This window comes from Mustelus asterias, chromosome 6 (assembly GCF_964213995.1).
Source record: "Mustelus asterias chromosome 6, sMusAst1.hap1.1, whole genome shotgun sequence".
Lineage (NCBI taxonomy): Eukaryota > Metazoa > Chordata > Chondrichthyes > Carcharhiniformes > Triakidae > Mustelus > Mustelus asterias.
The window spans coordinates 53,610,095-53,624,201 of NC_135806.1; the positions used below are offsets into that span (position 1 = coordinate 53,610,095).

At 41.9% G+C, this 14,107-nt stretch overlaps 1 protein-coding gene across 5 annotated transcripts in view; it reads right to left on the reverse strand.

The window, feature by feature from the left end:
- dock8 (dedicator of cytokinesis 8) overlaps positions 1-14,107 on the reverse strand; it is a 252,915-nt gene that overhangs the window by 73,683 nt on the left and 165,125 nt on the right. For 3 of the 5 annotated variants that reach the window (XM_078214326.1, XM_078214324.1, XM_078214328.1), the window contains 3 exons: positions 10,665-10,763; positions 6,578-6,812; positions 1,579-1,743 (listed from right to left, as the gene is read on the reverse strand). In XM_078214326.1, coding sequence (XP_078070452.1) covers positions 1,579-1,743; positions 6,578-6,812; positions 10,665-10,763 — 499 coding nt within the window. The remainder of the gene's footprint in view (positions 1-1,578; positions 1,744-6,577; positions 6,813-10,664; positions 10,764-14,107) is intronic. The other 2 variants (XM_078214327.1, XM_078214325.1) reach the window with 1 other exon arrangement.

The window sequence follows — 14,107 nt, forward strand, 5'->3', positions numbered from 1 at the left end:
CCAATAGATCCCAGAGTCAGTCAAGTCCGGGGTCTTGGACAGGGAGGGTTTGGGCAGTTTAGGGAGGGGGCTAGGACTGGGAGTGGTGTGTTTATTAGGCGGATAGGAAGAAAGGTGGGTACTATCTTAGGGGGCACTGCCTCCCAATGCTCAAAGAGCTCCCCCATCTCCTGCTCACCAAAGATATGACCCTCCTGCTTTCTGGCCTTTGGAAAAAATATTTTTAAAAAGCAGCCTGCCAACTCCTACCCAACTGCCCACTTGAATGCCGCATTTTATGATATGGATAGCATATTATCGAGGCCAGTTGGCTTGTTAGCAAGCTCCACTGACCCCTAATTATTCATTTATATATGGTGGGCAGGCTGCTGAGTTCAGCACCCAACCACCCTGCATATTATGCACACGAGCTCAGGGGTGGTTGGGAATATGGTGGAGTGGACAACCGCCCTATTTTACATCCTGTCCCCCCCCACTCCCACTGAGAACACGCCCAGTAGGGACATGTAAAATGCAGCCCATTATGACAGCCTTGAGTAAGTTGGCAAGGAAAAATCTTCCCATTAGCTGCTGGTAGAAGGACCAGAGGACAGAGACTTAAGCTTTTGGGCAAAGGATGCCAGGGGAATGTGAGGAAGAACATTTCTTTGCACAGCGCATGGTAATGACCTGGAGCCCACTGCCCACAAATGTGGTGGAAGCAGAAACAAATCAATAACTTCAAAAAGAAACTGAATGGACACTTGGAGGAAATACACTTGTTGGGTTACAGGGATCGAGTGGGGGACTGGAACTGACAGATTGCTCTGCAGGGAGCCAGTATGGATTTAATGAGTCGAATGGCTTCCTGCTGTGCTGTAAATGACTCAATGATTCTAAGAATGGATTGAGCTTTTAAGCTTCTAATGCTTAAAAAGAATTTGTTCAAATTTTGCAAGAGAGGGCATTAAAAATAATTTGATTACTATGTTCCCAGACCTGCATCATAGAATCCTAATCCAATTGGCCCATCGAATCTGCACCGACCACAATCCCACCCAGGCCCTTTCCCCATAACCCCATGCATTTACCCTAGCTAGTCCCCCTGACACTAAGGGGCAATTTAGCATGGCCAATCCACCTACAGCATGGAAACAGGCCCTTCGGCCCAACTTGTCCATGCCGCCCTTTTTTTTAAAACCCCTAAGCTTGTCCCAATTGCCTGCATTTAGCCCATATCTCTCTATACCCATCTTTGGACTGGGGGAGGAAACCGAAGCACCCGGAGGAAACCCATGCAGACACGGGGAGAATGTGCAAACTCCACACAGACAGTGACCCAAGCCGGGAATTGAACCTGGGTCCCTGACGCTGTGAGGCAGCAATGCTAACCACTGTGCCACCCTTAAATTTATCATCCACTTGAAGGCCCTCATAAAAATGACGGTAACCTAGATATCAGTGGTTTTAAGTGCTGCTGCACCTTCACTTTCACCTCATTATCTTTCCCATTCGACTGACAGGTGTGATGCATCATGGAGTGCCACAGTGAATATTTACTCTAATAGCTTTTAACACAGAGAATAAGCCAACACTTACCTCCTTTAGCTAACTCTTTCTGAGTATCTGGCAGTCGAAAAACATAATGGACGTAAGACATCAGTAGGCAATTGCGTCCATGTTGATCCTTGCTGAGGTCAGGACTGTTATGAAGGCTGTTAACTATTGACACAACTGACTCAAATGTGAACTGGGCAAGATTGGCTGCAAATGAACAACATAGGAGTGTTTGAATCAATGAGATGTGACAATTGTAACTGTAATAATTTTCCATTCCCTACAGACCAAGACACAAGTTTAAAGTTTATTTATTAGTGTCACAAGTAGGCTTACATTAACAATGCAATGAAGTTACTGTGAAAATCTCCTAGTCGCCACACTCAGCGCCTGTTCAGGTACACTGAGGGAGAATTTAGCATGGCCAATGCACCTCACAAGCGCGTCTTTCGGACTGTGGGAGGAAACCGGAGCACCCGGAAGAAACCCACACAACACGGGGAGAATGTACAGACTCCGCATAGACAGTGATCCAGCTGGAAATTGAACCCGGGTCCCTGGGCACTGTGAGGCAGCAGTGCGAACCACTGTGCCATTGTGCCATCCCAAAAGATAGTTAAAAGACAGATCTGGAGAATTGTGAAATGTTGATATGATGATAAAATTCAGGATGTTGGGCACTTTCTAAGGCTGAGGCAGTATGAATGGAGAAAGAACAGTTACAACAATAATTTAACAACAATAATGGCAACAGTAGCTTTAAAATGGTGTTTCAGACTGAGAGTTAAGCATGCTGGGAATTTGGTCAATTTATAGATTAAAACCAGATGCAGGTTGTAAAGTTCCTCTGGTCTGGGAGCTGTGATTGAAGCTTCCCAGATAAGAGAAATTGTTTACATTAGCGCAAACAGTGTTTCTTTGACTTATATGGCTGTTATGTATGGGACATGTCAAATTAACTAAGTGCAATGGCATCATTCAAAAGTAATTTTATTGGATGTTTGAGCCATGTAATCGGTTTCCGGTTACACAGTTGGCTGATGACAGAGAATCTTTTGAAAATGAGTGGAGAATTGTGGATAAAAGTCACTGCAGTCCTTCGTTTGGCAGCGATAACACAAAGAGACCAACCATCACAACAAGACCTGTACCCTTAAGGATGCTTCAGAGAACAAGAAGATAGATTCTACATCGAGGATATTTCTTGGCCAAGGTTTTCCTAAACTTGGTAGTATCTATTTTCAGTTAAATAGTTAAAATTGATGTTTGGTTAAAGTTGATATTCAGTTAAAGTTAAAGTGCAGTTTGAAAGTTTAAGTTCAGTTGAAAGTTGATGTTCAATTAGAGTTAAAATTTAGTAAAGAGTTAATGAGTTGCAACTGTTTATGTTTGAGTTGGTACTAGAAGTGTTAAATAAAGAAATTGTTAAGTTACTGTCCTTGTTTGTCTCATTGAACTGGAATGCTTGGAAGGTGTTTAAATTAAAGCTGTATAACAGGCAGCAACAACAAATCCTAGATAAGCCTCTTGAAAACGAGGAGTAAAATGTTGAGCAATTACTTTCTCCGAACTTTATGAACTATTTCATAGATCATAGAATCATACAGTGCAGAAAGAGGTCATTCGGCCCATCAAGTCTGCACCAACCACAATTCCACCCAGGCCCTATCCACATATCCCTACATATTTACCCACTAACCCCTCTAATCTATCCATCCCGGGACACTAAGGGGCAATTTAGAATGGCCAATCAACCTAGCCCACACATCTTTGGACTTTCAGTAATTATTATTCATTAAAATTGAAACTTTTAAAAAATAAATGATTTAAATATTATGTGATGGCAATGCAAGAGGAAAATTATTGTAATTATAAAAGCAAAATACTGCAGATGCTGAAAATTGGAAATAAAAACAAAAAGTTCAAGAAAAACTTAGCAGGTCTGGCAGCATCCGTGGAGAGAGAAACAGAGTTAACATTTTGAGTCAGCATGACTTCTTCAGAGCTAAGGAGGGAGAAAGAGAGGGAGGGGGATTATATAATGGATCAGAGGGGGTTGGAGCAAAATAGTTCAGAGACAGGCGACAGCTTAGGAGAGATCTAACAAACGCATACTAGACAAAGGGAGTGTTAATGATAGTGCTAAAAATTAAAGAAGATGCTGATAATAGCACAGCAAAATATGCTAAAAGCAGAACAAGGGACAGTACTCTGTAAAAGCAAAATTTATGAACAAGTGACAGATGGCCCTGTGAGCAGTGGGGTGGGACAAAAAAAAAATTGGGATTTAAAATAGGGATCAAGGTGGAGGAGAGACTTCACGGTCTGAAGTTTTTAAGTCCAGAAGGCTGTAAAGTGCCTAATCAGAAAATGAGGTGCTGCTCCTCCAGTTTGTGTTGGGCTTCGCTGAAGCATTGCAGCAGGCCAAGGATGGCCATGTGGGCATGAGAACAAGCTAGCGAGTTGAAATGGCAAGCGACAGGACGGTCCGGGTTATGCTTGTGGACTGAGCGAAGGGGTTCCGCAAATTCAAGATCCAAACAGCTTTAATATTGGGCCACAATTTGACGTGGCAGGTTATCTAATGGAGCTGGATTTTATATGTCCCTGCCAGGTGTGCTTTCGGCAGGAGGACATATAAAATAAGTCAGGTGGCTAGCCCTCCACCTTCATGCCCAATCTCAAGCTGATCCCAATAATACGCTAGGTGGGTGGGTGCTGAAATCAGCAGACTGCCCAGTAGGCTGCCTGCCATATGTAAATAAATAATAGAAGATCAGCTCATTAGCAAGATTATTGAACAGCATAATATGCTGTTCACTCCATAATACAGCTGGCATGGGCAGGCAGGAGTGGGCATTCTGTTCTTTAAGGTCGAAATGGCTGCAGGGATTGAAGGAACTGCTGGCCAGATTGGCTGGCAGCTCCAGAGGGCAGGACTTCCTCTCATTGAGGGGCTGAAGTCTCACTCTCATCCATTCTGGCCCATTCTCAGCATGTGGGGCAGCTTTGGGGCAGGCATCTTCTAGTGTGTTGGTTTCCGGTTGACTTTCCTTCCTGCAGCCAATGGTGCCTGTCATTAGTTACATTTGTTCGTGCATGTTTAGATGTGTGGCAAATTGCTGAAATGCAAGCTAATAAAATTGCAAAGAGGGAAATCTGGAACATGAGTGAACAAGGCAAGCAACCGTCCATCTTCTTAACCAATCAGTTGGACAGATTATAAAATTAACAGTGCAAGGACAGGGAAGGAATTGTCAATTAGAGTGGGCAAATTCAATATCAACTCAGGATAGGAAGAGAACTAAAGAGGGAAGGAAGGATTTGATGAATAAAGGCTGGACCAAGGAGAAGAAAGAGATAGAGAAGAAATGCAAACAAAAATTAAAGTTTTATGTCTTAAATATTAAAACATGAAGGAGACTCCATACTCGTAGTAGTTAATTTTCAGTGTAATTGAGACTTCCCATGTCATTAAGAGCATATTTAGACTTGAGGGACAAGATTTAACTTTCCATGGCAAGTTTAGTTTGTATTTACCACACAAATTCACAACTGCACACTGCTCAATGCATTTCAATGCTGAGTCAGGCAGTGAGTTTCACAAAGCTAATGGTGTAGTGGCGAATCTCAGACAGAAATATTTGGATTTTTACTTTAACCTCACATCTGCCCTTCACCTAAAGTTGCTATACCATTTGCACATAAATAACGGTGAGCACTATCAGCCTCAACTTACTTTGACAGGAAAATCATAGAATCCCTACAGTGCAGAAGGAGGCTATTTGGCCCATTGAGTCTGCACTGACTCTCCAATACATCATCTTACCCCAGGCCCATCCTTGCCCTATCCCTATTTACCCCGCTAATCCCCCTAACCTACACATTTTTGGACACTAAGGGGCAATTTAGCATGGCCAATCGACCTTACATGTGCATCTTTGGACTGTGGGAGAAAACTGGAGCACCCAGCGGAAACCCATGCAGACACGGGGAGAACGTGCAAACTCCGCAGTCACCCAAGGCTGGAATTGAACCTGGGTCCCTGGTGCTGTGGGACATCAGTGCTAACCACTGTGCCACCATGCTGCCCTGTGCCAGTGGACTTCAGGGTAAGACTGTGACAAGAATCATCGTATCAGATTTTATTTTCTCAGTGGAGTGAGGGTGACAGAACAGAAACGAGTGCTGCAGTCCCTCTCAACCTTACATCCTTGCTTGTTTAATCAGGCCTCCTGCTTTCAAAATCTATCTTTAGTTTGTACTGAAGGCATAAAAAGGATTTTTAAAAAGTCATTAAAAACATTGAGATGCTGCCACCTTCTTCAGCAGAACTTGCTGGTACATTCAATCATGGTCCCAGTGGCATACCTTTCCTATTGCCCTTATTAATGCCTTGTTATATTTGGCATAAAAGACTCCCAAACATTTTCTTATCTGATGCCCAAAAATTGTAGCAGGCAAGTGGGCTTCCCATTCTGGCGCCTGCTGGTCCTTCATAATTGTTAGATTGGTGTGGTGAAGTTGCACAATGCCATCATGCCAAACGTTTTGTCAGCATGAGGGAGCCAGCGTGCTCAATTTCAGAATGGAAAATCCAGTCCATTATTAACAATGTCCAGAATTAGAAGTTAGAATAGAATCCTGGTTGAATCCTGATGACCTTGCTGGGTAATTCTGAGAGCAATTGAACTGCTTAGGCACAGAGGTCAAGGAGGCCTAAAAAAGTGTATGTTGGCGGGCAGCTGAAAGCACTGGTGAAGCAATCAAAGTAGGGGATATGCAAGAGGCCAGAATTGGAGGAATGCAGATAGTCTTAAGAGAATTGAACGACTGGAGAAGGTAGCAGAGATAGGGAAGAATTTGGAGGAATTAAGAATTATGGTAGAATTCACAAACGAGGGTGAGAATTCAGAAAACAATATGATTGTTTGCTCTCAGAATGTTCATTTTATGCCTCAGGGCTATTATAACCAAAGGCAAGTGTCAATCACCTAGATTAGAATTGATAAAATCCGTGGTGTTTCCCTTGTAAACTTACCTGTCTGGCCAGCGACGACAATAGGCTGTATCGTCAGTTGAAAGAGCTTATCCATGACCTGGTGCAGAAACAGTACCAATGGCTCAAGCCGAGCTGAAGGCAGTGAGATGATACTCAACTTCAGCTCATGCTCCAGATCATTTTCTGTTATCTTCTGGTCTAGAATCCAAAATGGAAATGTCACCTGACCTTCCAGAGAGTGGCACAAAGCGAAGAACTTATCCAGGTGATTGTCCTGTGTCAAAGAAATAGAACTCTTTTAAGTGCTATAATTAATCCTTTTAATTGGCTCATATTGCTGTCCATCTTTGTGAAGTAGAATTGTTCAAAAATAACTATTCATATCTAAATTGTCCCATTTTGATTCTAATGTTCAATTCTATGGAAAAATACATGACATAATGGCAGAATTAGCTGTATGATTCACGATCGGGCAATATGGGGCCATTTAGTCATTAGTTCTGGAAACTGGTCCATGGGTTGATTGTCAAACAACCGTTGACAGTTTGTACACCTGGGCCTTGGTATTAATTCTCTGTCCTGCCCACTAATGATGGATGTGAAAGGGTCCTGGGGGAGGAGCAGGAAGGTGGTGGTTTGTCAGTCAAATGCACAAATCCTGACGCCCAATTGCTGCAAATGCACCCATTCCTGTTGAGAGTTGGAACCCGTCACCAATATATCTCCTAGGGCTCCCAGAGTACAATTAGGATTTAAACTTCACTGTGCGGTGCAGGGTTGTGGAATTCGGCTGTGAAAGGGAGGAGATAACTGCTGATTTCACAAGCCAAGTGTCCTTACCAGCAATCCTTATGTGTTGCAAGAAGCTCTAAAGGAAGCCTTCGGTCTCATTCGTCCTGATTGTAACCTCAGTTTTCGCCTTCTAATCAGCAACCTCTCTATCCCCAGCCCAATATCCTCTCATTCTCTCACTCTCTCTCTTCTCATTGCTGCAACCTTTCCCCTTCCAATTGAGGGGGACCGGCCCAAAGGGTCCTCAACTGCAGCCCCCTGCTTCTGGTTTCCTTCCTGGCCACAAGGCAACTTGGCAGTTTGGCTGAATGCCAGGTGGGAATCAGCCTCTGAAAATGTAGTTGTTAAGTTCAGTCGGACACCTTTGTCAACGCGTTAGCATAGTTCTTCAGTTGTTTTCAGTCTCTCCTGCACACTCCCTGGCTTTAGTTTTAAGGTCCTGGTTGCTTAGCTAACCATCAGTGCCTGGATTTTCTATGGCATTCCCCCAGAGAGGAGTAGTCGAACCCCTGAATAAATTATGTAGTTAGCTAAAACCAATCATTTTCACCATTTCTGCTGCTTTCTGCCAATCTTCTGTTGAAATTGTGTAAATATGAATTTGTGACATAGATCATCACAAGAAATCAAATTCTGCAGAGTATGACAATATTGTTGTGTTCATGTGATATTCCTCTGGCTTTTACCTTAACAAACCTATTGATATGGTCAATTGGTTAACGATTTTGTTAAAATACCACAACAGAAAGTTCCATGAACCTGTTAACAACTGCACCATCAAACATGCTCAGTGGAATTTTACACCTCCCAATGCAGGTTTTATAGACATGGAAATCCAAGATATCCCTATCGGTGTATATTTATTGTAGAGTAACATATCACATTGATGTAAAATTTTCATTAACTCCGTATAGTTGGTGTGAAAAATACAAGTATATTAACCACTCACACAAATCATTCTACATTATCCTACATTCTTTTCAGACACTTCAATGTTACACCCTCATCCAGTTAACAACAAATACTGGACAGAAAAAAAAACATCTGCACTAAAACAATTGTAATTCATAATTTAAAGTAACAGGCACTTTATAAGAAATAAGTCAACAAATATAAAACAAGTCAAATGTTGATGTGTAACTGGACCGCACAAACACAAAATTAGAAGCATAGAATCTACAGTGCAGAAGGAGGCCATTCGGCCCATTGAGCCTGCACCGACAACAATCCCACCTTGGTCCTATCCGCTTAACCCCACACACTTACCCTCCTAATCTCCCTGACACTAATGGGCAATTGAATGTGGCCAATCAACCTAATCTACACATCTTTGGACCATTAGTGAATGACAGGTCAGGGTAAGGATATTCGTCTTAAACAATCACAGACATGTTCTTCTCAATTTGGAATCTGTGCTGCATCTTGCTAATCTAATATCACTTCTATATAGTTGATGAAACATTATAAAAGCAAAAGAAATCGGAGCATGAGTCGGTCATTTGGCCCATTGAGCCTGCTCCATCATTTGATAAGATCATGGCAGATCTGATTGTGGGCTTAACTCCAAGTTCCTGTCTATCCCCCGTAATTCTTAACTCCCTTGTTGATCAAAACTCACTCTTGAATATAGTCAAATGACCCATCCTCTGCTGTTCTGTTCAATAAGGAATTCCAAACATTAACCACTTTCTGAGAGTAGAAATTCCTTCTCATCCCCATCTTAAATGGGAGACCCTATATTTCCAAACTGTGTCCCCTAGTTCTACATTCCCCTATAAGAGAAACTATCCTCCTAACATCCACCTTGTCAAGCCCCCTCAGAATCTTGCATGTTTCGATAAGGTTACCTCTCATTTATGAATTCCAATGAGTAGAGATTCAACATTCCCTCATAAGACAACCATTCAAACCAAGAAATCAGCCTAGTGAACCTTCTCTGGACTGCTTCCAATGCAAGTTCATCCCTCCTTATGTAAGGAGGCCAAACTGTACACAGTACTCTAGGTGCAGTCTTTCCAAAGCTCTGTACAGTTGTATCAAGACTTCCCTACTTCCTTGCTCTCTTGCAATAAAGGTCATTTGCCTTCCTAATTACTCACTGTATCTGGATGCTAATGTTTTGTGATTTATGTACAAGCGCAACATTCTGCAGTTTCTCTCCTTTTAAATAATATTCTGCTTTTCTATTCTTCCTGCCAAAGTGGATGTCACATTTAAAAAAAATTATATTCCATTTTTTGCACACTTGCTTAACCTATCTAAATCCTTTTGCAGATCCTTTGCATCCTCCTCACTATTTGCTTGCCTGGCTATCTTCGTGTCGTCAGCAGATTTGGCTACAATATAGTTGGTCCCTTAATCAAAGTCATTAATATAGATTGTGAATAGTTGAGGCCCAAGCACTGATCCCTGCAAAACGTCACTAGTTATACTTTGCCAAGCTGAAAATGACCTATTTACCCTGACACTCTGTTTCCTGTTAGCTAATCCGCTATTTATTGCTAATATATAATATATGAGCTTGTATCCTTTGTAGTCATCTTTTATGTGGAATCTTATTAAATGCCTTTTGGAAATCCAAATACACTACATTTACTGTTTCCCCTTTATCTACACTGTTTGGTATAGCTACAAATAATTCTAATAAATGTGTCAAACACGATTTCCCCTTCACAAAACCATACTGACTTTGCCTGATAGAATAATGTTTTTCTAAATATCCTGCCACTATCCCCTTAATAATGGATTCTAGCATCTTCCCAATGATAGACGTTGGACTAAGTGGTGGTACCTTTGCAGATTTCAAATCTACTGAGACCTTTCCAGAATCTGGGGCAATTAAACTCAACCACTATGTCTGCAACTAGTCTTGTGTTGCCACTCCATACCTATTTACCTGCACTAAATATCTTAAGTGCCTGTTTTGCCCGACCTTCCTGACTCAGGCTGGGTAACTTTCAGACAGTGCAGCCGGTGCCTGCATCCAATTTTGGAGTCCAAAAGAAATAGAGCAAAAGAGGACACACCCCCTTTTAACAGCACTAGCAAAGATGCGCAGGTTTAGGTGGATTGGCCATGCTAAATTGCCCCTTCGTGTCCAAAGATGTATGGGTTAGGTAGCTTAGGTGGATGGCAAATTCAAACTCTGTTAAAACCAACCAAGAAGTGGAACAAGGAGAGGAGTCACTTCGCCACTCCTAGAACATAAGAACTAGGAACAGGAGTAGGCCCTTCGAGCCTGCTCCACTCCTTATGCGATCTCAATAACAATAAATTCTGAACAAAATAGTGCCGTGCAGCACTGCAGAAAAATGAAATTAGTCACAAGACTTACCTGAGTATGAACAGATGAAACTGCTTGGATCTCAACATTGAATACACCTTTGTGGCCATCTACCCATTTGACTGGTGGATTCTGGTTTGGAATCTTCTGCTTTGAACAAAAAAAAACTATAAACTGGGAATTTGTTTAAAACAAAAAGTCTGTAAACGTATTTGCCCTGCATTGTAGAGCATTTTAACTGTTGCACATGAGAGAGATGAACTTATGTAGACAAGATTATCACAAGGAAGAATGCCTCACTTTAATTGAATCTTTGGTCGATTCAGTACCATCATGGTTTCAGGTTACAGGTGGATTTTTGTGTCGACAAATAAAGTAATGAAAACTAGTGAAGGTTAAAACCAATCCTGAGTTGGAATATAATTAAGGAACTCGTGCTACAAAATCTGCTGGGATTTATGTTCTTGTATCTCATCAGCCTGCTTGCTGTAAAGATCCAGGCGACCATTGGTTTACAGGGATTCCAACATCTTCTGGCAAAACTCCAAAACAGTTATGTATATTCATTAGAATGAATTTGATAATTGCCAATAATTTATAATACAGATCAACTGGCTATGGCATTTTGCTTTCTGCCCTCAACTCTCTCCTTCTTTATAACCTTTTGAATCTTGCCTCCTATCCCAAACACCCCTACCTCTTTCCCAGAGCTGGCAATTGTGTTCCCCTTGTGTTCAGTGTTTCTGTAGCACTAACGGCTCTGTAGACCTTTAACAATGATGTGGAGATGCCGGCGTTGGGACTGGGGTAAACACAGTAAGAAGTCGAACAACACCAGGTTAAAGTCCAATTATTTGGTAGCAAAAGCCACTAGCTTTCAGAAAAGGCTGTTCCCTTCTTCAGGTGGGTGGGAGTTCTGATCACAAACAGGGCACAAAGACACAAACTCAATTTACATGAATAATGATTGGAATGTGAGTCTTTACAGCTAATCAAGTCTTATGACTTTAAAGTCTTAAGACTTGATTAGCTGTAAAGACTCACATTCCAATCATTATTCATGTAAATTGAGTTTGTGCCTTTGTGCCCTGTTTGTGATCAGAACTCCCACCCACCTGATGAAGGAACAGCCTGTTCCGAAAGCTAGTGGCTTTTGCTACGACCTTTAACAATGGCAGGTAGGACCCAGATGTAGAAGTCTTGCCCCCATTTCCAACAGATCCAATTTTTGAAAGCAGGGGGAAGAGAGAAGGGTGTGATTCACACAGCCAGGAAATCCAAAAGCAGAAGGGCCATTTAAACTTATTGCTGAGTTTTAACAGGTTCTATTTTGGCTGATAAAGGGTCTTAATCTGAATTGATGAAGTTGACGTAAGTGCTCTTGAAGAGCGGATAAAGTTTGTTTAAGTGTCATAGAAACGTAGAAACTAGAAGCAGGAGTAGGTCATTCGGCCCTTTGAGCCTGCCCACGGTTCATTTTCATCAAATTCAATATCCTGATCCTGCCTTTCCCCCCATATTCGTTGATCCTTTTAGCCCCAAGAGCTATATCTAGTTTCTTCTTGAAAGCCCACAACGTTTTGACCTCAAATCACATTCACCACCCTCTGGGTGAAGAAATTTCTCCTCACCTCAGTCCTAAAAGATTTACCCCTTATCCTCAAACTATGACCCCTAGTTCTGGACTCTCCCCACCATCGGGAACATTCTTTCTGAATCTACTCTGTCCAATCCTCTTAGAATGTTATAAGTTTCTATGAGATCCCCTTTCACTCTTCTAAACTCCTATGAATATAATCCTAACCGACTTAGTCTCCCCTCATATGTCAGACTTGCCATCCCAGGAATTAGCCTGGTAAACCTTCGCTGCACTCCCTCTATAGCAAGAACATCTTTCCTCAGAAAAAGACACCAAAACTGCACACAATACTCCAGATGGGGTCTCACCAATGCTCTATACAACTGCAGTAAAACATCCCTATTCCTATACTCAAATTCTCTCGCTTTGAAGGCCAATATACCATTTGCCTTCTTTACTGCCTGCTGTGCTGAGTGCTTACTTTCAGTGACTGATGCACGAGGACACCAAGGTCCCACTGAGCATCCACCTCTCTCAATTTACACCCATTCAAATCTACCTTCCTATTATTGTCACCAAAATAGATAACCTCACATTTATCCACATTATACTGCATGTGCCCTGCATATGCCCACTTATTCAGCCTGTCCAAATCACACTGAAACATCTCATCATGATCTGAAGTTTTTTAAACACCCCACTAGCTAAAAATGAAAAAGCATGCTTAAGTTGTCATGAGAATTTAAAGAAAAACTTCTGTTGGATGGCTTTGATTAATAGGCCATTTGGTATAGTTTTGAAAAAATACCATCTGTTCATGCAGTTTCATTAGCATTTTTAGTTGACATTATCCAAGGGCCATTATTATGCCATTATGAATGCTTGGATATGTTTCAAAAGCTACATCTTATACAGTTTGACAGTTTAAAGAGGATAATAAAGGATTAACTTTCTTTGATGTGGAGTTTGAATAGAAATTTGTTTTTTTAATAAGAGATTAACAACTTGAGGAAATTAAAAAGATTTGAATGGGTTTTGTGAATGGGAGCATTTTTCACTATCAAGTGTGTAGGACTGGGTGCTGTATTAAATTGTTATAAATGTATTTTCCTTAATTTCCAACCAGCTCTTGAGTTCTGTCCATCGTGGATACTGGGTGATTGGCTATGGAAGAGGCTTGGAGAATATGAGGACATGGGGAGTGAGTGAGGAGTTTGAGTTGGCATGGAAGTTGCAAAGAGATGGGGGAAAGGGGACTTGAGGGATGAGAGCTGAAAGGCCTAACAGCTTTGAACATAACTGGGTCAAAGTCTCAGGGAACCAAGTTAGCCCTGTTAATTAGCCTACCTCAGCACTCGCTCACCCTTGTGGCCACCTCCGTTCTGCTTCTGGGGTCAGCGGATCCAACTCAATCCTGCCCCACCCACCCCCACACCACCTCGCATGAGCAAACATTGGGTCTAATGAGGCTCTTTAAACCGAGGTGGGTCTGAGTTGGAAAGCTTTGGTAGCAAAATCTTAGCCTAGTATGTCTATCAGCTAATGATGGAAATATTGTCTGTCACTAGAGTGGGACAGGAGCCAGCAGAATGGCCCTAAAACATTGCTGCTTCAACCTTTGGAGCTGCAATATTGTATCAGCTGAGGAAAGTTTTAAACAAGGTGGTTTAATGCTGGAGTGGGGGATGGAGGGATTGTCTTATGAGCAGAGACTGAGGAAACTGGGCCTGTATTCACTAGAGTTTCGAAAAATGAGAGGTAATCTTATTGAAGCTTACAAAATTCTTACAGGGCACGACAGAGTAGATAGGATGTTTCCCCTGAACTAGTCTAGAACCAGTGGACATAGCCTCAGAATAAGGGGCAGGCCACTTAAGACTGAGTTGGTGAGCAATTTCTTCAATCAGAGGGTGGT